Source organism: Coregonus lavaretus (assembly GCF_964263955.1).
Source record: "Coregonus lavaretus genome assembly, chromosome: 2".
Taxonomy (NCBI): Eukaryota; Metazoa; Chordata; class Actinopteri; order Salmoniformes; family Salmonidae; genus Coregonus; species Coregonus lavaretus.
This window is the reverse complement of record NC_139989.1, coordinates 48,873,961-48,894,689: the sequence shown is the minus strand read 5'-3', so window position 1 is coordinate 48,894,689 and position 20,729 is coordinate 48,873,961. Positions and strand designations below refer to the sequence as shown.

Sequence of the window (20,729 nt, the reverse complement as noted above, 5' to 3'; positions counted from 1 at the left end):
GGTTGTGACTTTCAGACCAACACAGTACAGGGCAGAGGGAAAAAAGCTCTCAAGCCTGTCTGTATGGACACCAGTCCATTCCTGAGGGAGCAGAAGGCCCCCTGGAGAGACCACTCCATCTTCTGTCTGTCTGTCTGTGACATTAGCATGAGTTCTCTATATCATGAGTTCTCTATATCATGCGCTCTCTATATCATGCTCTCTCTCTGTCTCTCTCTCAAACAGCCACCCACGCAGGGATTACAGCTGTGCGCTGTTACTCCATAATCGGGCTGCCCTTTAATCTTTCCTCTCTTCCTTTTCAAAACCCTAAAAACGCTGTGGCTGGACTAATGTGTCTGACATCAATCCCACTCCCCCTGTGGCAGCCAGTGGTACCCTGTACAGTACGGTGGCCTAGGCAGACCAAATATGCACCCAACTGAGGAATTATAGGTTACATTAGTGCTTAGCACAAAACCACAACATACATATTCCACACACTATTGATTTTTTAAGATTATTAAGTAAGGTACACAGAGCAGTTACCACAGTAAAATCCCTTAGGGGAAACAGATCATACCATAGCATGGGATTAGAGCCCCTTATCAATGACACCTATTGAGCTGGGAGCTATAAATGCCTAGTCAAGGTACAAATGGAGGATTAGCTGACAATCTGTTGCCAGGAGAGACTACTCGATTTTGAGGTTGAGAAGACGTGATCGTGAGGAGAGAAATGTGGATGATGAGGACAGGAGAGAATGGCCATTAACAGATAGAATGTAATGACCACTGAAACACAGAGAACCTCCTGAACATAGTTCAAAGACCAGCTTTGAGCAATTCCATTGGTATGCAACAACTGAACAGCAACTAATGCTAACATAACATATTGAATGCAATGTGATTGCTAATGCCTCCACCCTCTTAGAGGATCAAAACTAAGTCAAACTAATTGCATAACCGAAACAAAAATGTAATTAGGAATTCTAATTATGGTTTGCTTTTTGTAATGCCTTTTTCAAACACTCAAAGAATGGGATGGCATAATATATGAATAGGCTCATTTGAATTCTTTAGCTAAACCAAAACAAAATAATTAAGCATTTCCCAATGCCGTATTGTCAGCCTTTCTGATAACTGTTCCAATGTTTTCCAAAGTCTGATTAAGCATATTATAATAGGAGTCAATACTAAAGCACCCTCTGACTCACTCAGTTCAAAAAGAGACTGGCAGTATAGTGATAAAGCAGATCACTTAGCTTGGAGCTTGAAGCCTTCCAGTGAAATGATATGGATGTTCTAAAGAAAAGGAAAATACTGGGCTGCATAATGACTCCAGATGGCAAAGACTCTAGATGCTGTGGACATTGTGCCTAGATAGACCCATCATAAGGACGAAGGGCACCTTGGTCTTTGGGGTGGGGCAGGGACGTGTCTGAGGGCATACCAAGCAGGTATAGCGTAGGTGGAGAGGAGAGGTTATTCCATTGGGCAGAACAGAGCGGTGTATGGAGAGCGGCTGGGCTTAAAAGGAATAGTCAATCAATTATTTAAAGTGACCATGGGGAGTGGTGGGCAGTGGCTAAGGGGCCAGAGCGTTTTACCCTGGCACGTGAAAGACAAACGGGGGCTGAGGAGCAGGAAGACACTCCACTCCCTGTCTGCTAACAGAAGCTGATGAATGTTTTATCAAAGGCCAATTCTTTATTTAAGGACGAGTCCACCACGGGAAGAAATCTAATAAGGGTTCATGGAGAAGAAATTTTTTGAAAAATACAACTAAGCCCCTAGAAGTCCAAATGCCTGTAAGCAGAAGAGACGAAAACTAATAACAGGAGACAACTTCTTCAAGAAACACCAGAGAACAGTTGACTTTCTGTCAGATTACGGTCGATTTTTCAAAACATATTACCAAGCAGACATCATCTCAACATCTACTGTAATAAGAAGCAATGAGTTAGATAAATGAACAGAGGTGAAATGTCCCTTTCCCTTTAAAACCTCTCACACTGTAAATAAAAGGAAACTTTGTGAAACTGCAAGGTACACCAAAAATACAGGAGGAGATGATAAAATCAGCATAATTTCAATTCGTTGACATGATGTAAGAGGCTTATCCCAGACGAGATAACAAAACAACAATGCATTTTGGTGAATTGTTTGGGTATGCTCATTCTGTTGAAAATGAGTGAGGGTGGAGGGAGGAGGAGTGAGGTTGGGGGGGGGGGGGGGGGTTTGGGGGTGAGAAGAGTGGAGGGGGGAAATAACACAGGAGGAGATCAGCACATCGATCACTGTCGGCTGGCAAAGTTAAAGCAAAAGTGGAAATCACAGGAGTTTCGCATTCTTAAGACTTCAAGGGCACACACACTTGCTCTGGGCTGCGCAAGGGGAGGCGTCAGGGGAAGCGTGAGAGGGAGACCGAGCGGGAAGGGGCTCTCTGGGCTGAGGCTGACACTAACGCAGACAGGGGTTGGCACAATGGGGCTCAGTCATGATGGCAGGGGCTGCTGACAGAGAGAGGTGTGGTACACCATGTGTCCTCCAGGGGCCTTTGGGACGAGGGTAGAGGGACAGGGGTGAGGAACAGAGGTGCAGTATGTACTCACCAGAAACACCTTGTAGGCGTCTTTCCTGGTGACAGGGCCCCAGCACAAGTCAGTGTCGTTGTATTTCACACTGCCAGCACTGCATGAATGGTTACCACTACAGAGAGAACAGACACAGACTGGTGATCATTACAGATCCCTTCATGATCAGATCAAATCAGTCCAAGAATGACATATGACAGGAAAGACTAGTTTATCATACTGCAAAAGAACATGAACCAATGATAAAAGATTCAACATGAGAGGGCAGAATTACTCAAACTTTGCAGACTTGTCAGTTCCTACTGCCTCGGAGCTGTTAGATTATCAGGAGGTCAGTTCCTACTGTCTCGAAGCTGTTAGATTATCAGAAGGTCAGTTCCTACTGTCTCGAAGCTGTTAGATTATCAGAAGGTCAGTTCCTACTATCTTGAAGCTGTTAGATTATCAGGAGGTCAATTCCTACTGTCTCGAAGCTGTTAGATTATCAGGAGGTCAGTTCCTACTGTCTCGAAGCTGTTAGATTATCAGGAGGTCAGTTCCTACTATCTCGAAGCTGTTAGATTATCAGTAAGAAAAGCATTAGTAAAAGTTATATCACTGCACAAGACTTTAATGAGTTGAAGTGACGATCCGGTCTTCCTGGTGAAAAATTACACATTATCATTCTGAGGCAATCACAAAACCCTTTCAGTGCTGCCGACAAGGTGTGGCAGACTGAGCATCAATTATGGGACATAATCGTTAGAATCTGCCTCTGCCACTGAGAAGTCTGCTGCAGCAAGGCTTTACAAAGAGATACCGCGCTGCGATCTCAATCGCCTGGCTCTCCACAGTGGCAGAGCCAGTGGAGCGGTGAGCTCCAGTCTGTGCCATAGTGCCATTCCTTTTCAAGTGTCTGTTCCTCCTCACATTTTAGCTAGAAAGTTACCAACAGGCTTTTCGACCACGTTGAGTCAGAGAGTGACATAAACGTATGTTTTTTATGCTATTAGGGTGGTATTTCAACAGAACTTCCTCTAATGTGTTAAGTGGTTAAATTGTAATCTTGCATTGAAATGTATTCACTCACCTTCACCTTTAAAAGCTAAGTATCTCTATAAATGTTTAAGGATCTAATCCTCACCACATTATGTTAATAAGATACCCCTATAATGCACTCCCAGAGCTCACTGAACCCTTAAAAAGTCTGTAAAGTCATTCGGACAAAATGGGAGAGCGCTTTAGTTTTTTGGGTGGGGGTCTTTGGTTGAAATTGTACTTTTTGGTACACCATGAGAAAGTTAATAATCTTTCTTTCATAAAGCTACACCGAATTGAATTGTGATCCTGACGGTTATGGTGGTCTCACCAGGACAATAGCTTCTCTAGAGAAGAGCCTCCCTTAGATCTGCAGGCTAAGTCATACTGTCTGAGACTGGAACAATATGGAATATGTGATGTTCACCCAGCCCACCGGGCCAGTGGAGGGGACTTGTAATAAAAACCTGCCTGGGAGCCAGTCAACAAAAAACAAATGCCAAGAGCACTGGTGGGAGGTCAGGAAGGCAAAAGGCCCGCTTATCAGAAAGTTTTACTGAGACAGAAGGTGAGGGAACAGCCAAAGTGCAGGGACAAAAATGGAACTGAGAGGGATATGCTTTGTCCTGCCAAAAGTAAATGCTCCAAGTACTTAGGAGAGCGAGCTGCTCCCACAGTAGTCATAAAGTTGCTTGAAATAATACCCCCAAATAAGAAATCCATGAATGTAATGAATAGGAATGAATCAGCAGCGGGCTGGCTGGCCGGTCTTACCAGGCTACTTCCATTAGTGATATGGGTACAGCAGCAGCATAGATAGCCAGGTCTCCATACAGGTAGACTACCATGCAGATGTAGAACATGTTGACACCAACTGAAAGACAAAACCAAAGGGGTAAGATTAGAAGATTATATACATAAACATCATACATTTAAATTATATATTTCTAGTGTATATGATTGTGTTATCAATTCATATCTCAGAGAATCTGCCTCCCCACATGCAGGGATAGCTTAGCTAACACATTCCTCATCTTTAACAGCCGTCAGATGCCTGATTGTGATATATGGTCAATGCAACTTGTGTCAAACTTCAACAGCTAAACGTGCAGTATCCATCAGAGGCAATCTCCTCCGTCTCTACACCTCCACTCCTCCCTCCATCCCCTGCTTCTCCCTCCGGGATGGCAGCCACAACTGCAGCAGCACATTTCGCCGCTCCTCCGGAAGAATATTAATCACACTAATTAAGAAACTAATCACTTCATGATGAAAATTCTCCTCGTTACCCCCCCACTCCTCCCACGTCCGGCTCACACTACTGGCCCATCCAAGCTGGCGCACTGAGCGGAGATTGAGAGCTTTCAACAACGGGAGACCGTTAGCCATGTTGTGCCAGGCATCCATCATACACTGGAGTTCTCATGTGGGAGGCTCCTGCGTCCTACTGGCCCTGGCAACCAATTCATTACCAATTCATACTGACAGGGAAATTAGAGTGTGGAGTCCATTAAAAATAAATAAAAAGTGAGGGGTTTATAGTTTTACAGGGCTAAATTGATTCATCTGATCTGAGAGTAAAGGGGTGAGTGGCAACCTTCTGCTGCCCATCACACAGCCGAGCTGAGAGAAACTAGAAGAGGGATATTGAAGAGGACTAGCTGGATAAGCCCAGGTCCAGACTCCAGCACGTAGTTGTAAACAGTTATCACCTGTTTTATGGCAGGGTTGGATGGACACTTACAGTAGACAACATTATGATATGAAGCTACATTACAGTTGCTACAGTAAGTTGCTGCAGCCATGTAGGAGTTAGATGGGGAGTCTAGCAGCAGGTAAATTCTGTGGGAAAGGGCGATGACAGCAAACGTTTACCTAGCTAGCACCACCACTCATCTCATCTCCATTGAGGATAATGTGGTGCTAAAGTACTGTGGGAGAGGGAACCAAAGGGCACTGTGGTAGCCAGGTTGTGTTTATTCTCTTCCATGGCCATCATAGCCATCTGATCACATCATTGTGTAGTGATGCACTGAGGTCATAAAACACAGGCTGGGGAAAATAAACACTGATAACTCAAGAAGACGCCAGTGTGTGTGTGTGTGATTACACTATCCTGGACCTATCTGTGTTGATCTGCACACTGATTACAGTATGAAAGTATAACTCACAGGTTGGTAAGTAATATCATAGCCTCTAATTGAACAGAAAGTTGGCTGAGTGTGTGTGTGTGTGGGGGGGAGGGGGCTTGATTCTCTCTGCATCAATTCAACACATTCCATTTTCACTTCAAACATTTCCACCTCCTCTCCCACGCAACCCCACTTTCACAGAGGTTAGCACTGTACACTACTCTCTACCATTCCTGCATGTCTCCATCTGGAAAGCAAGCCTGTTAGAGAATTTGCCTCAGATAGGGGGAATCAGGGCTGCCTGTGCTGCCCGTCAGTGAGCGATAGCTGGGTGAGGACCCAGCATGACCAAGAGGATGCTGCCCTGCCAGGCTCTGTCACTAATACCTCCCCATTACCCACGGCCACAGGCTCACACGCTGCTGCTGCAAATGACTCTTCACCTAGAAGCTCCAGTCAGTCCCCCAGCGGCACGGGCACACGTCACTATCCATCACCCCACTGTTGCAGACTGACAGATGCCCTGATAGCCTCTCTAGCTGGCGGAAGGAGGGGATGTTAGGAAGTTGCTTCCTTCCAACATCCACAGCTATTTTGTTGAATGCCAACCATGCTGGAAGCCACAGCTGTATTGGGCTCCGCTCTGCTATCATGGAGCTTCATCAGGCAGGAACGTGACTGCTAGAAGCAGAGAGCTAAAGCCGGTTTGTTGGATGCAACAGAAATTCCTTTCCTTAGGTTTGATTCTGAAACCCAAATTGGCCTTTTATTGAGTGAGATGTACTCTTTGGGCTAAAACTTGGGATAGTGATCTGGATCTGGGTAATCATAGAGTTGATATTGATCTGGATCTTGGGGTAATCATAGAGTTGATATTGATCTGGATCTTGGGGTAATCATAGAGTTGATATTGATCTGGATCTTGGGGTAATCATAGAGTTGAGCAGTAATAGCAGCAGGCCCTCTGAAAAGGAAAGTACATCCTTTATGTTCATATACAAAAGAGACATGAAAACTATTTTAGTTAAGGCTTATGTAATGGGGGGGGGGGGGGGGCTGACATAAACATGTCCATTTATCTTCTTAGTGGCAGCGCTGCTCCCCATTTTCCTTTTGTCAGTGCCCCTCGTATAGCGTACAAATATGACATTTAAGAAAAGTAATTCAAGTATTAAAAATGTATGCATCTGTGTTTGGTACTCATTAAAGCTGGGGTCTGTAATAAAGGAGACTGGATTAGTATTCCTCTCCATGGTCTCTATAAGTCAAGGGTATAGGGTGGTGCATGTTAAAGAGCCTGTACCTTCTCCCTCTGTTTGCACATCATGCAAACAGAGGTATTAGCCAAAGTCATCTTCTAATCAACTTGCAAATCGTGGACGGGGAAGGTTACAGTAACACTGCACTCTCTCTCCTCGCTGCGGAGCTGATAAACCAGCCCCCATCAAACTTCCTGTCAGTTCCAGCAGGGCCGATTCCCATGGCCTTATTCCAAGCTTACTCTGCTGCCGCTGCTGCTGCGATGATCATTTTAGCTCAGGAGGAAGTCGAATGCCCTTTCATAGTGCTTCTTGAACCGCCAGGAGAGACGCCTTTTTAATTACATGAAGTGGGAAGGAGAAGAAAAAAAAACATTGAAAAAAGTATTCCCCACACATCCACGCCGAATGGACTGAGCCACTTGTTGTAGGAGTAGAGCTAACACGTTTTCAAAAATCAACTGGCATCACCAAAATAAAGAAAATTACAGCCCTGGTGTGTCTGAGGGGAATCTTAAACTGTGAACACAGCTCTCCATAGTGTTGTGGAGAGGCTGTGTGCATCTGTGCAGCATGTGAAAAAGTGCCTTTCCTGCCAGTGGTGCCCAGCGCGGTCGAACAGTCCCATCATTAACCAGAACCATCCCGAGGCAGTCAGGATTCAAGTGACCAGCTGATTGGCTCTGTGAGCTGCCCTTCCCCACCGCAGGCCTCAGCCCTTGACTCACAAAACCAAACTGGCCTCAACCCTGACCTGCACTCACACCACCACACTGGCCCATTAACCCCAACAACACATTCATCACTGATGGACTCCACTATCCAATCCCTGAAGAAAAAAACATCAAAAGAGATTTTGTTTTAATATCTGACAGCTTTACCTCACCAGTAAAACTCCCTGATCAGTCACACCACTAACCTTATATTACCTCCCAGCAGTAATTACACAAAGAAGAGTTCATATCAACTGATCTGGGAAGAGAGACAAACGAGACTTCCATTATGCTGGAGCGCCATTAAGCTGAGACAAAGAGCTGCATCTCTCACACCTCTCTCATGCGCGCTGGGCCCAGTGCCCATCTAATTCATTTCTGATTAGAGTCACTGGGCAGCACTCCCACATCACACAGAGAGATAGGGGGACTCTTATCTCTGCCAACGATCAATACTTCCTCGTGGCGCCTCACCCTCACCTGCAGTCGAGGACAACACACCACACAGCACACTCCACACACACAGGGAGAGGTCATCACCAAAGAGTGTTTTAACACATCAACTTTAATGGAGCAACGGAGCCGAGAGACACAGGGAAGAAGAGACTGCAGCCGGAGTGTTCCACAAGGGAACAACACGCTGCTTCTCTAACAGCATGTTGCATGCCTGCCTGCCTTTGTGTGAGTCAGTGCATCATTTTGTGTGTGTGAGTGTGCCAAGTGCACCACCTAGTGGCCAGAGCCGCATCACAACACAGGAAGAGATCTGCACACAATGGAGCGGAGCAGAACAGTTTGACCCTTTTCTGGTCTTTTTTTCCTCAGATGACAAAAGCGATGCTGTTGAAGTATTGGCGCTGCAGGTACGTATGCTGCAGACTGTTGAGTCACCTCCTCCCTGGTTAATACTACTTGAGAAACAGGCCGGCCTTCCAGCAGAGGAGGTGAGGGTGGGGAGGTGGAGGGGGGGCAGTGAGCGGGCCCAGCACAGCGAGGAGTGTCTACTCTGACGTAGGTGAGAAATGTAAAGCAGCAAGGTTGTTCTGCTAAATGACTAAAATGTAAATGTAATTAGCTCATCACTCAGGCTGCTGAGGCTTTAACATGTTCACCGCCGCTGGTGCAGATTGCTAGAGGCCCACACACACACACAGCTGGGGAGATTAAAACAGCAGCAGTGTGATGGCCTGGGAAATTCAACCAAAGGCAATTTAGCCATATACACTGAGTGTACCAAATATTAGGAACACCTGCTGTTTCCATGACATAGACTGACCAGGTGAAAGCTATGATCCCTTATTGATGTCACCTGTTAAATCCACTTCAACCAGTGTAGATGTTAAAGTTAAAGAAGGATTTTTAAGCCTTGAGACAATTGAGACATGGATTGTGTATATGTGCCATTCAGAGGGTGAATGGGCAAGACAAAATATTTAAGTGCCTTTGAACGGGGTATGGTAGTAGGTGCCAGGCGCACCGGTTTGTATCAAGAACTGCAACGCTGCTGGGTTTTTCACGCTCAACAGTTGCCCGTGTGTATCAAGCACGGTCCACCACCCAAAGGACATCCAGCCAACAACAGGCAAGTGGTAAAAAAAAAACGGGTCATTGATGAAAGAGGACAAAGGAGGCTGACACTAATTGTGCAGAGCAACAGATGGGCTACAGTTAGTCAACTGACAGTCCAGTACAACATTGGTGCCCAAAGACCCATAAATGAATGCACAACTCGTCGTACCTTGACACGAATGGGGTATGGCAGCTGACAACCTTACAGAGTTCCACTTCTTTCAGCAAAAAACAAGAAACTGCGGTTGCATTGGGCTAAGGAACAAAAACACTGGATACTGGAAAAACATTGTCTGGTCTGAAGAACCCCGGTTCTTGCTGATGGGAGGACTAGGGAACGGAGAAAAACACGAGTACATGCATCCATCATGCCGCGTGTCAACATTGCAGGCTGGTGGTGGTAGTGTAATGGTGTGGGTTGTGTTTTCATGGCACACATTGGGCCCCTTGATAAAAATGGAGCAACATTTGAATGCCACAGGATATCTGAACATTATTGCCAATCAGGTGCATCCCTTCATGGCAGCAGTGTATCCATCTGCAAATTGATTTTTTCATCAGGGTAATACCCAATGGCACAAGGCTAGGATTGTCCAGGAATGGTTCAACGAACATGACAGTGAATTCAGCTTACTGCAGTGGCCTACCCAGTCACCAGATCTCAATCCAATTGAGCATCTGTGGGATGAGATGGAATGAGCTACTCAGAGTAGAGATCTACTACCAGCCAACTTGACACAACTGTGGGAAGCATTGGAGTCAACATGGGCCAGCATCCCTGTGGAACGCTTTCGGCACCTTGTAGGGCAAAAGGGGTGCAACTCATTATTAGGAAGGTGTTTCTAATGTTTTGTACACTCAGCATACAATTACACCCCATTAAAGAGCGAACAGCCTCACTTTTGGAATCTAACAATGAATGGGTTAATACAATTTAAAATAAACATTAAAAAATAAAAAATGATTCCCATTTAAAGGTTGAGAAACTGTCCCCAAATGCTCCCACACAACCTTCAAGACTCCTCCATAGTTGTTACACAAGGGGGACAGGTTTTACCATGCCCTGCACACAGTGGTATCAGCAGCACTTAATTCAATAATGGAGTGTGGGTTCATCATATCCCCTCACTCAAAGTACTGAATGAGGATTGGCTTTTACCTTTGTTGAAGAACATGGAGGCCATTTGACCCATCTCAACCCTCTCCACAATGTCAAAGTGATCAACGTGTCCTCCTCCTGTTCGCTCTGTGATAATGCATAGACATGAGAACGCAGTGGTGAGTAATTCCAATCGGAGTGATTCTGATGTCATTCCTTCTATAAAACATTGCCATTAACCAATGACATATGGAGGATACATACAATTTATGATTGATCTGATCATGTCATAATCAGCATATGTTTAAGAATTGAGACCTTCAAAAAGCAGGGACGACAAAAGGTAGAATTACGAATCCTCCATAAGACTCAATGTTTTCACAGATACACGACATTACCAGAAGTATGTGGACACCCCTTCAAATTAGTGGATTCGGCTATTTCAGCCACACTCGTTGCTAACAGGTGTATAAAATCGAGCACACAGCCATGCAATCGCCATTGACAAACATTGGCAGTAGAATGGCCCGTACTGAAGAGCTCAGTACGGGCCATTCTCAACGTGGCACTGTCATAGGATGCCACCTTTCCAACAAGTCAGTTTGTCAAATTTCTGCCCTTCTAGAGCTGCCCCGGTCAACTGTAAGTGCTGTTATTGTGAAGTGGAAACGTCTAGGAGCAACAACGACTCAGCCGCGGAGTGGTAGGTCACACAAGATCAGAGTGTAAAAATAGTCTGTCCTCGGTGGCAACACTCACTACCGAGTTACAAACTACCTCTGGAAGCAACGTCAGCACAATAACTATTCGTCGGGAACTTCATGAAATGGGTTTCCATGGTTGAGCAGCCGCACACAAGCCAAACATCACCATGCGCAATGCCAAGCGTCGGCTGGAGTGATGTAAAGCTCGCCGACATTGGACTCTGGAGCAGTAGAAACGCGTTCTCTGGAGTGATGAATCACGCTTCACCATCTGGCAGTCCGACGGACGAATCTGGGTTTGGCGGATGCCAGGAGAACGCTACCTGCCCGAATGCATAGTGCCAACTGTAAAGTTTGGTGGAGGATAAATAATGGTCTGGGGCTGTTTTTCATGGTTTGGGCTAGGCCCCTTAGTTCCAGTGAAGGGATATATTGACACTACAGCATACAATGAAATTCTAGAGGATTCTGTGCTTCCAACTTTGTGGCAACAGTTTGGGGAAGGTCCTTTCCTGTTTCAGCATGACAATTCCCCCGTACACAAAGCGAGGTCCAAACAGAAATGATTTGTCGACATCCGTGCGCGACCTCACTAATGCTCGTGGCTGAATGGAAGCAAGTCCCCGCAGCAATGTTCCAACATCTAGTGTAAAGCCTTCCCAGAAGAGTGGAGGCTGTTATAGCAGTAAAGGGGGGACCAACTCCATATTAATGCCCATGATTTTGGAATGAGATGTTGGACGAGAAGGTGTCCACATACTTTTGACCACGTAGTGTACCTTATTTTCAACACATTTTTAACACGTCCTTAGCAGGGTGCATCTGTCTTTAGGAGGGATGAGGGGAACACTATACTCACGGACTGACAAAATGGGCCTCGTCTCTGGCTCTGATCGTCCCCGGACGAGAACATCATCATCCGAATAATCAGAGGTGGAGTCGCTGTCTTGGACCTGAAGATGATCGAAAGAGGATAACCAGCCTGCCTCCACCCAACATTGACTTCACTCCTAATCTACAAGTCCTATTGCTCAGTGCCAACAAGTCAGTTTACAACCTATTAACACCGTGTTTTATTTGCTGTACATGCGAAGTGGAGGGGAGCAGCATCTGGAAATTGTCTGGAACAGCTGGGATATGCTGGGGAGGATGAGGGAGCTTTCCCTCTCATATACAATAGATATGAGCGCCTATCTGACGCCCTCCCATCACTCTTCATCTACCAAATTCACTACAGATTTATATTAATTCATGCTAAATTACAACCGACATTGAGGATGTCATTATCAGTTGAATTAACAAGTGCAGCTACAGCTGATTGGACAGGGTGTGGGGGAGACTAAGAAGTGGGTGGCTCACTGGAAGAGGATATGCCAGCAACAGAAACAAAGCATCTAACATCAAAGTGACAGATGTGGCCATGGCTGAGTCAAAAGAGCAGATCTATCCTATTTCTCCCTGACACATCCGAGAGATGCACAATCCACCCCATTTCAAACTAATACACTTTTATGGGACTTTCTCAGAAAATATTGCCCAGTAAAGAAACGGCTGAATATGCGCTTCGTTAGAGCGGAGAGAAATAAAGAATGTTCAAGGGTAAACATTCCCACTCTGTGCCTCCCTTCTTCCCATTATGTGGGAGGAAATGTTGGAGGAAGGCTAAGTGAGCTATGAATCAAGGCCATGGGGGTTTGGGGCTCTGTCAAAGCCAGACTCAATGTCCTTACGCTCATAACTCCTCCAGTGGAAACCTTGGGCATTAGGCAAAATGACTTGCCGCTTTTCTGCTAAAAAGAAAATGAACTCCACCAGTTCCATCAATCTCTGCACGAGATGACGTTTCCCTTAGTATTTAAAATGACTAGAGTAACAATGATTAAAAACTAAATTGTCCCCCCAGTGAGTTAGTAGAGGACACTAAGTGAGTTAGTAGAGGACACATTTGTGGTAGTGGCAAGCGCTCCTTTCCCCATATTATTATTTAATGCTCTATTGAGCGCCTTGAGGTTATTCTTCCTGTAAAAGGTGTTGAGGTTGACGGGGTAGTGAACTAGAGAATCTGGGCCTTCACTTGATGGGTGGGGATCACTGGAAAAGACAGTATGTATGAGTGTCGACTATCACGCTTCCTTCATTACTTCCTCCTGTTGGTTCTTTATATCTGCTAACTCACCTCTTCCTGCTCCCTCCTCTTCCAGCGCAGCTGAGCGTTGGCCGCTGCCATGGCCTCGATCACAAACGTAGTGGTCATGTAACTGATGAAAATCAGACAAAGTGGGTTCAGAAAAATATATTCAGATCACAGATATATGATGACAGAAACTAGCCCTGTAGAGTCTAAACATATTCCATAATGAGCATACATTTTTTGGGAAAATGTACAAGTGTATGACCCATTGTCTTATTTTTAACAACTGTCATAGAATACTCAATTTCAACAACTGTCTTAGAATATCACTGTGTTGCATTTGTTGTAGTCTGTGACCTTGGCTAACTGCACACTATCCTTGGTGATAAAATAGGATCTCAACCATCTAAAAACAAAGCAATTAAAAAACATGAAACTGTTAAAAGGCACAGAGCATCACAAAGCTCATGTACTTGCCACTGATCTGCATCCCTCCATGTGTCCACTGACTCCCCTCTCTCACCATACACTACCCTAATGAAACACATCCTGCATCATAAACTGCCTCCTGCTGCCTGACACACTGCATCAACTCATCTGCAACGCATCCTGCTCTGATTGTTCCCTGCTAGATTACTGACACGCCTCAGTGGTGGCATTCCATTTGATAGGGAGGGCAATAACTCTCCACTTAGGTGGCTGGGAGGACCTTAGGTGTGGACGATAAGGATGAAATATGGTAAATTACTCCTGCGCTACGGTGTGCTTAAACTAAAGTGAGAGCTGGGGAAGTGGACGTAAGGCAACAGTTGTGGAAATGAATGGAAAGGCAGTGAGCCAATGAGGAACTCGCCTCATAAACGCCAGGAAGGAGATGAGCACCAGGCTGACCGCCCAACCTGCTTGGGCAAAGGCCTTGGGCATCGTCAGTGCCCCCGTGCCCACGATCAGATTAAACATGTACACCAAGCCCACCTGCAAAGACACAGAACAAGAAGTAAGACCAAGGGAGTGCTCGATTAGAGGGTGTCGTTGTCTTGGGGGTCCACAAGAGGCCAGTACGTCTGGAAGCTCCTGTTCCTCCCCTCCCCTTCACTTAACATAACACCACACTCTGGTCAAGGGAGTGAAGTTTGAACCCTGGAAATCATGGGACAGTTTAGCACGGGTGTAAAGAAAAACATGCTGACCTAACATTGCCAAGTTGCAACGCACTGGTCAACTGAAGACATTATCTTTATCTTATTCAAACACTGTCCTCAGCTGTGGACTATTATAGTCCCTGGCCCATGTAGCAGTAAAGACGTATGGCTGACACCGTGACATACAGAGAGACCAGTGAACAGAAGGTCCGCTCACTAAAAAGCCCTTATCCCTATCCATTCCTTCAGAGCATTAATATTTTCATCTAGAAAAGGGCACTTTAACCACAAGACAACTAGCCTAAACCAGCAGAAGCTGACACAGCCATGCTGATATCAGTCACTGTAGAAACTTGTGACATTCCTAGACAGGCCTCACAATAAAGCTTTGCTAAGCAGAATTTATTGCTTCGGTTGGGTCATCAACGTTCACCATAACGGTAGCCTTTTTGAGTGCCTAAGCATTCCTACTTCCTCTTTTCAGTGTCCTGACTAGATAAGTAACCAGCGTACGTGCTCCCCGTAAAATGTCTGTTCTACATCACATCACTATTTTATCATTTAAAGTTTTATTAAGTTCTTGTTTTTCAAATCAACAAACAAAACAATTTCTACATTCACAGATGTGGCAGACATAAATTATAGAATAAAATTAAATATAAAACAAACAAATTTGCAGCAGCACTATCTGTGATCGTGTTAGCTATTTCCAGCTTTAGCTGAGACAACATGCAAAGAATTAGCTTTACAGCACCTTACACATTATGTATAAACACACACACTTCCTTAAAATCACCCCATTCACTCTGTCCAGTTTGAAATACAGTTGAGTAGTGGAGACCAGAGTCTATCAAACCTGGGATGTCTCTTGCGGAGTTCATAATTTAGCTTTTCAAGGGGGGAAAAGTCAACAATTTGGTCAATCCACATTTTTAAATGGAGGGGAGGAATTAAAAACCCACAATAGGAGAATACATTCTCTAGCAAAGTATGTGAGAGTCTTAAACAAATTTTCTCTGTCTGGATCAAGAACAAAGTCCTGCTGAACATTAAGAAGATAGAGACACGGGGTCATATCAAACTGGACATCTAATATTTTCTATGCAGCAGTATGTATAGATTACCAGATTTTGGTAATCTATACAACTCCAAAATACATGCATATAAATTCCACTTTCAGAGGTACATCTTTTACAATATGGAGAAATGTCTGTATTGATTCTATGGAGTCTCACTGGGGTGTAATACAATTTGTACAAACATTTGTAATTAGATTATTTCATTTTTATATTAGTAGAGGAGCAGCATACCCTGTCGAAAATCTCCACCCATAACTCATCACTGAAAATCAGAGGTCCTTTTCCCAGATTATTTCCAAAGGAGTAAAGGAAGAACCCACATTCTCAGATAGGAGTCTATAGATATTGGAGATTTCGCTTTTGATGAATTGTGCTGTAGCAAGAAGGATCTCAACTTCATTGAGCTGAGCTCTAAACCTCCTCTTGGAAGTGAATGAGGAAATTACATGTCTAATTTCAAGATAAAAAATTAAATTAAATAAAAGGTTGGCACATTGAATTCACTGGAGAGCTCTTGAAAGGATTTCAGTGTAGTTGCGTTCTGATGAAACAGGTATGAAAAGGTCCTGATCCCTAGAGTATGCCAAAGATGAAAGTTGGCAACACTCAGGGCCTTTGGCAAGTCTGGGTTGCATACTATAGGCGAGTGAGAGCATATCTGGGAGGAAATGCCAAGGTACTTCGTGCAGTCCTTCCATGCTAGTAGGGTGTTATAATTCAAAGGTTTTGGGTATGTTGCCCACTTCACTAAAGTAATTAATGAATATAACTGTGCTTAGGGGCAATGAACCACAGGATTGGGCCTCTATCTGAATCCACATTGAGTCTTGTCTGTTTGTGATCCATGTTAGCATGTTGCTGATTTGGGCAGACCAGTAGTACAACTGAAGGCAGGGAAGGGCAAGACCACCCTTAGATTTAGGTTTGGATAGAGTGGAGAACTTTATTCTTAGGTTTTTTATTGCCCCATATAAATTTGGTGATGCTTTGGTTGGTTGTTTTGAAAAAATTAACTGGGAGATAGCATGGAACCATCAGAAATAAATAGTTCAATCTAGGGAGGATGTTCATACGGATAACATTGATTCTTCTGACTAAGCTAATTGGGAGGAAGATCCAGGTTCGGAGGTCATTCTTGATTCGATACAGGCGTGGGAGATAGTTTTCCTTGAAAAGGCAATTCAGATCTGGTGTTACAAAGATCCCAAGGTATTGAAACCCTGTGTCTTCCATTGGAATGGGCAGAGTGTCTTCATGAGTGTAAGATTGAGAGGGCAAACAATGGGTTTATTCAAATTGATCTTATATCCTGAAAACTTGTCGTACTGAGCAATTGTGTCTAAAATGGAAGGGAGGGATTTCTCAGGGTTGGATATGTAGAGCAAGACATCATCCACGTAGAGCGAAATCTTGTGCTGAAGGCCGCCTGCGGAAACACCCATAATACTTGGATTGCTCCTTATCAACTCCGCCAAAGGCTCCGCCCCCAATAAGTAGAGCAGAAGGGACAGCGAGCATCCTTGTCTTGTACCACATCCCAAAGAGAATCTCTTAAGAGTTCAGACCAATAGTAGACACCATGGCATTTGGATGAGAATATAGGGACTTAATCCATTGAATAAAGTTTAGGCCCATATTGAACTTTTCTAAGACTGAGAACAGAAAGCTCCACTCCATCCTGTCGAACGCTTTCTCAGCATCCAGTGAAGCCAGCAGGACGGGGTCTTCTGTGCATTTACTTGATCTATAATATCAAAAAGACAGCGAATGTTATCAGAAGAGTACCCGTCTCTAATAAATCCAGTTTGGTCCGCTTTTATTATTTGGGAAGAAGAGTGTTCAGTCTCGTCAAGCAATTTGGTAATTATTTTGTAGTCGAAGTCCAACAAGCTTATGGGCCGGAAGGACGAGCAGGAGATAAGATCCTTGTCTTCTTTGAGCAACACTGTGTACATAGTCTGGGAGAGCTCAGTTTTCAAAAAAAGTATCCAGCATTGGCATGAAAATAGGGTTAAGCTGTGGCCAAAAAGTTTTGTAGAACTCTGAGAAATCCGTCTGGGCCTGGGGATTTGTTAGGTGGCATGGAGATAATTGCCTCTAAGACCTCCTCGGGTGTGAAAGAGCTTCTTGGTCGGTCTCTGATAGTCTAGGAAGTAATGGAGTTCTGCATCTGCATGTTCTCTCTCAGAAGCATATAATTTGCAGTAAAAATGATGAAAAGTTACATTTATCTTATTTGGATCATATGTGACCTCGTCACCTTCTGTTCGGATGGCCATGATTGTACGCTCTGAATACTCTTTTTTTAATTGGTATGCAAGCAAACTGCTAGGCCTATTGCTATACTCATGATATTTCTGTTAGGTAAAGAAAACTAATTTTGTTCTTCTCTCTCGAGTATAGTCCAAGTTTAGTTTGGCTTTGGCTGCTTTAAGTTGACTCCAGGAGGCGCTGTCTGGGGATTGTTTAGGTACTTCCAGCTCCTTCTCAAGCTCTAACCTGTGTGCTTCCATTGCTTTTTTCTTAGAGGAAACATATGCAATCAGATGACCTCTTAGGGTGGCTTTGGCACCGTCTCACATTGTGGCCAGAGAAACAGGAGAGTCTGTTGTCTTGTGTGTAGTTGTCTATCCATGTATTGACCAATGTATGGAATGCTTCATTTGATAGCATGGAGGTGTTGAATTTACAGCTCTTTGACCTGGGGATGTTTTTACAGAGGTCAAAGCGGAGGCGGACAAAGGCGTGATCTGAAAGTGCTATGGGTCCGATTTTACAAGTGGCAAAATGTATGAACATTTTCAGGATAAAATGTAATCTATACGAGAGTAGGTGCACATCACTATTTTAAATAGTTTTGTCACATTGTGTGGACTTTGGACTCATGCAGGTTACTTGAACTAATTTAGCCTAGATCATTTTGCAGCAGATGCTATCCATTCTACCTTGGTCAACCTCTCTTCAGAATGTACAGCACACTTAAAAGTTACATCACGAAATTTTGATTTGAAATCTTTTGAACATCAGAGCAACCTTGAGGGAATCTTATTTGAGTAAGAAAAGGATGTTCATATGATAGGGAAGATATAAAACCTGGCAGAGACCATATCTAACTGACAATCTCTTAGAAAAAAAACTATTGGAACCCAGACGTAAAAAATAACTGATGTTGGTACAAGATGGAGAGAAGGTAGCTGCAGAAGGTAAATGGGGCGGCAGGTAGCTTAGTGGTTAAGAGCGTTGTGCCAGTAACCGAAAGGTTGCTGGTTCGATCCCCGAGCCAACTAGGTGAAAAATCTGTCGATGTGCCCTTGAGCAAGGCACCTAATCCTAATTGCTCCTGTAAATTGCTAAAATGACTAAAACATTTTTTTTTAAATTACAAAAAAAGGTTGGAGCATAACTAAGGACATTACAGTTAACGGACATTTACGCTTAATCCAATATAAACGAATGTATAATACAAGAGATTAAATTCACAAATTCTACAGCACAATGGCAGAGACATGTCTTAAGTGTAAAACTAATAATGACTCAATAATCCATGCTTTCTGGGAATTATATAAAGTCTGGAAGTTGTGGGAGGAGATAGAAAGTTGACGGTCAGAAGTATTACAATGTAAACGTACTTTTAATTCTTCTGTCTGCATATTTCAAGACATGGTATATGGGGGTGTAGTGAGATACCCAATGGGCTGGACAATTCTCTTCTCATCACTCAAAACTTTCTCTAAAAACTAGGAAATCAAAATCAATCTGCCATCATTAACACAATGTAAAAATCTAATGATTTATTCTTGAAATATTGAAATAGCATGGGCAACCGAGGAAAACAAATTGATACAATTTCAGGCCAAGTGGCAAACAATAATACAGGCACTAGGGATGGGGGTGTGAGCATGCGGGTCTGGGCAGATAATAGTAGTCATTGTTTGTGTGGGTCTGGAAGTTGTTGTTTGTATGTATAAGTTCGTGTATGGAGTGACATTTTTTGGGAGGGAAATAATATTGTAAAATAAAAAATTAAGCACACCAAATACCTGACATTAAACAGTAGGGAGAATGAGCATGTCACTGCTAAGTCTGATACAGATACTCACATATGGGGAGTAGAGCTCCCCTGTCTCTGTGATGCCTCCTGCCATGATGGGCACCAATACTGGAGATCACAACCTGGAAGATACAGTAATGGCTAATCCTAAATCAAGTTGTTCACAAAACTGTGTCCTACCAATCACATAATGTTTCACTTTCATAGATACCACTTTTATACAAATCTAGTTGACTGCAGAACACCTTGTGAGAAAGCAGATAGCTAGTTAGCTAGCTGGCACTGATAACTCTTCCATGCCATCACACTAGTGATGCATTGTCTTGAGTAGTTGGCTAAGGCCATTATATCTGCTGCTATGTGGCATCAATTTATTGCACTCACTAGATAACGTTAACTACGCTAGCAAGTTAGCGTTAGCTAGCTAAACAACCTGCCCTAACTGATCTACAGCAGTAAGTAGCTAGCTCTGTCTAGACAAATTCTCGAGTGTAACGTTAACGTTACTGTAGCTAGTAGGATAATGTGTACTGTAGCTAGATTTGGTAAGAGCGTTGAGCTGGTTATCTAGCGAAGTTTATCTCTAAACATTGTTTACAAGCATTTGCAACAGTATTACAAAGTCAAAGTAAGATGTAAACAACACGCACCTGCGTTTCAGTGAATCCTTTTCAGTGTAATTAAACCAGAAAGCTAGCTAGCTAAATTTCAAGCCAACGGGACAGCGAATGGCAACTCAATGCGATTCATAGCTAACTCACGCAGAAAATAAATATGCTCCGCCAATAACTTTATATTTGCATTCTTCTTTCTCATGCACACCCAATGACTGTGTGCACACCACGGGTGTAATCATTAGCCAAACAGTTGCAAAACAAGAGTTTCTATTGGACAAATTAGGGTAGGTCCCTCCCGTTTCGTTCCGTTTGCTTCCGATATGTTACATACATGTTAAATACATGTTTTGCAACTGAATTTGCGTAATGAATATATCGTTAAAATTAATGAAAACAAAAATGTGTTTTTGGTCTTAATTTAAGGTTAGGCATGAGGTTAGCATTGTGGTTAAGGTTAAAATAACATTTTTAAAATAACAATTTTAGGGGTTTATGACTTTAACTAGTATCTAGTAGGTCACCAGACGACAAAAATTCTGAACTCTGACCGCCACGGTGAGTCATATCAAAGATTCAGGATATACTGACAAGATACATGTCTCTCCGCCCTAACAATGGAGTCGTTGTCCAAAAAGCAGCAC

At 43.7% G+C, this 20,729-nt stretch overlaps 1 protein-coding gene across 3 annotated transcripts in view; it reads right to left on the bottom strand.

The window, feature by feature from the left end:
- The window catches only part of LOC311149270 (transmembrane protein 104-like), a 64,734-nt gene extending 44,428 nt beyond the window's left edge, over positions 1-20,306 (bottom strand). The window contains exons 1-8 of one of the 3 annotated variants that reach the window (XM_084186392.1): positions 20,122-20,306; positions 19,521-19,593; positions 14,053-14,174; positions 13,245-13,326; positions 11,928-12,021; positions 10,425-10,511; positions 4,367-4,466; positions 2,594-2,690 (exon numbers count right to left, since the gene is read on the bottom strand). In XM_084186392.1, the coding sequence (XP_084042518.1) occupies positions 2,594-2,690; positions 4,367-4,466; positions 10,425-10,511; positions 11,928-12,021; positions 13,245-13,326; positions 14,053-14,174; positions 19,521-19,565 (627 nt within the window). In that variant the 5' untranslated portion in view covers positions 19,566-19,593; positions 20,122-20,306. Of the gene's footprint in view, positions 1-2,593; positions 2,691-4,366; positions 4,467-10,424; positions 10,512-11,927; positions 12,022-13,244; positions 13,327-14,052; positions 14,175-19,520; positions 19,613-20,121 lie in introns of all 3 variants that reach the window. The other 2 variants (XM_084186393.1, XM_084186394.1) reach the window with 2 other exon arrangements.
- Positions 20,307-20,729: the final 423 nt, after the last annotated feature.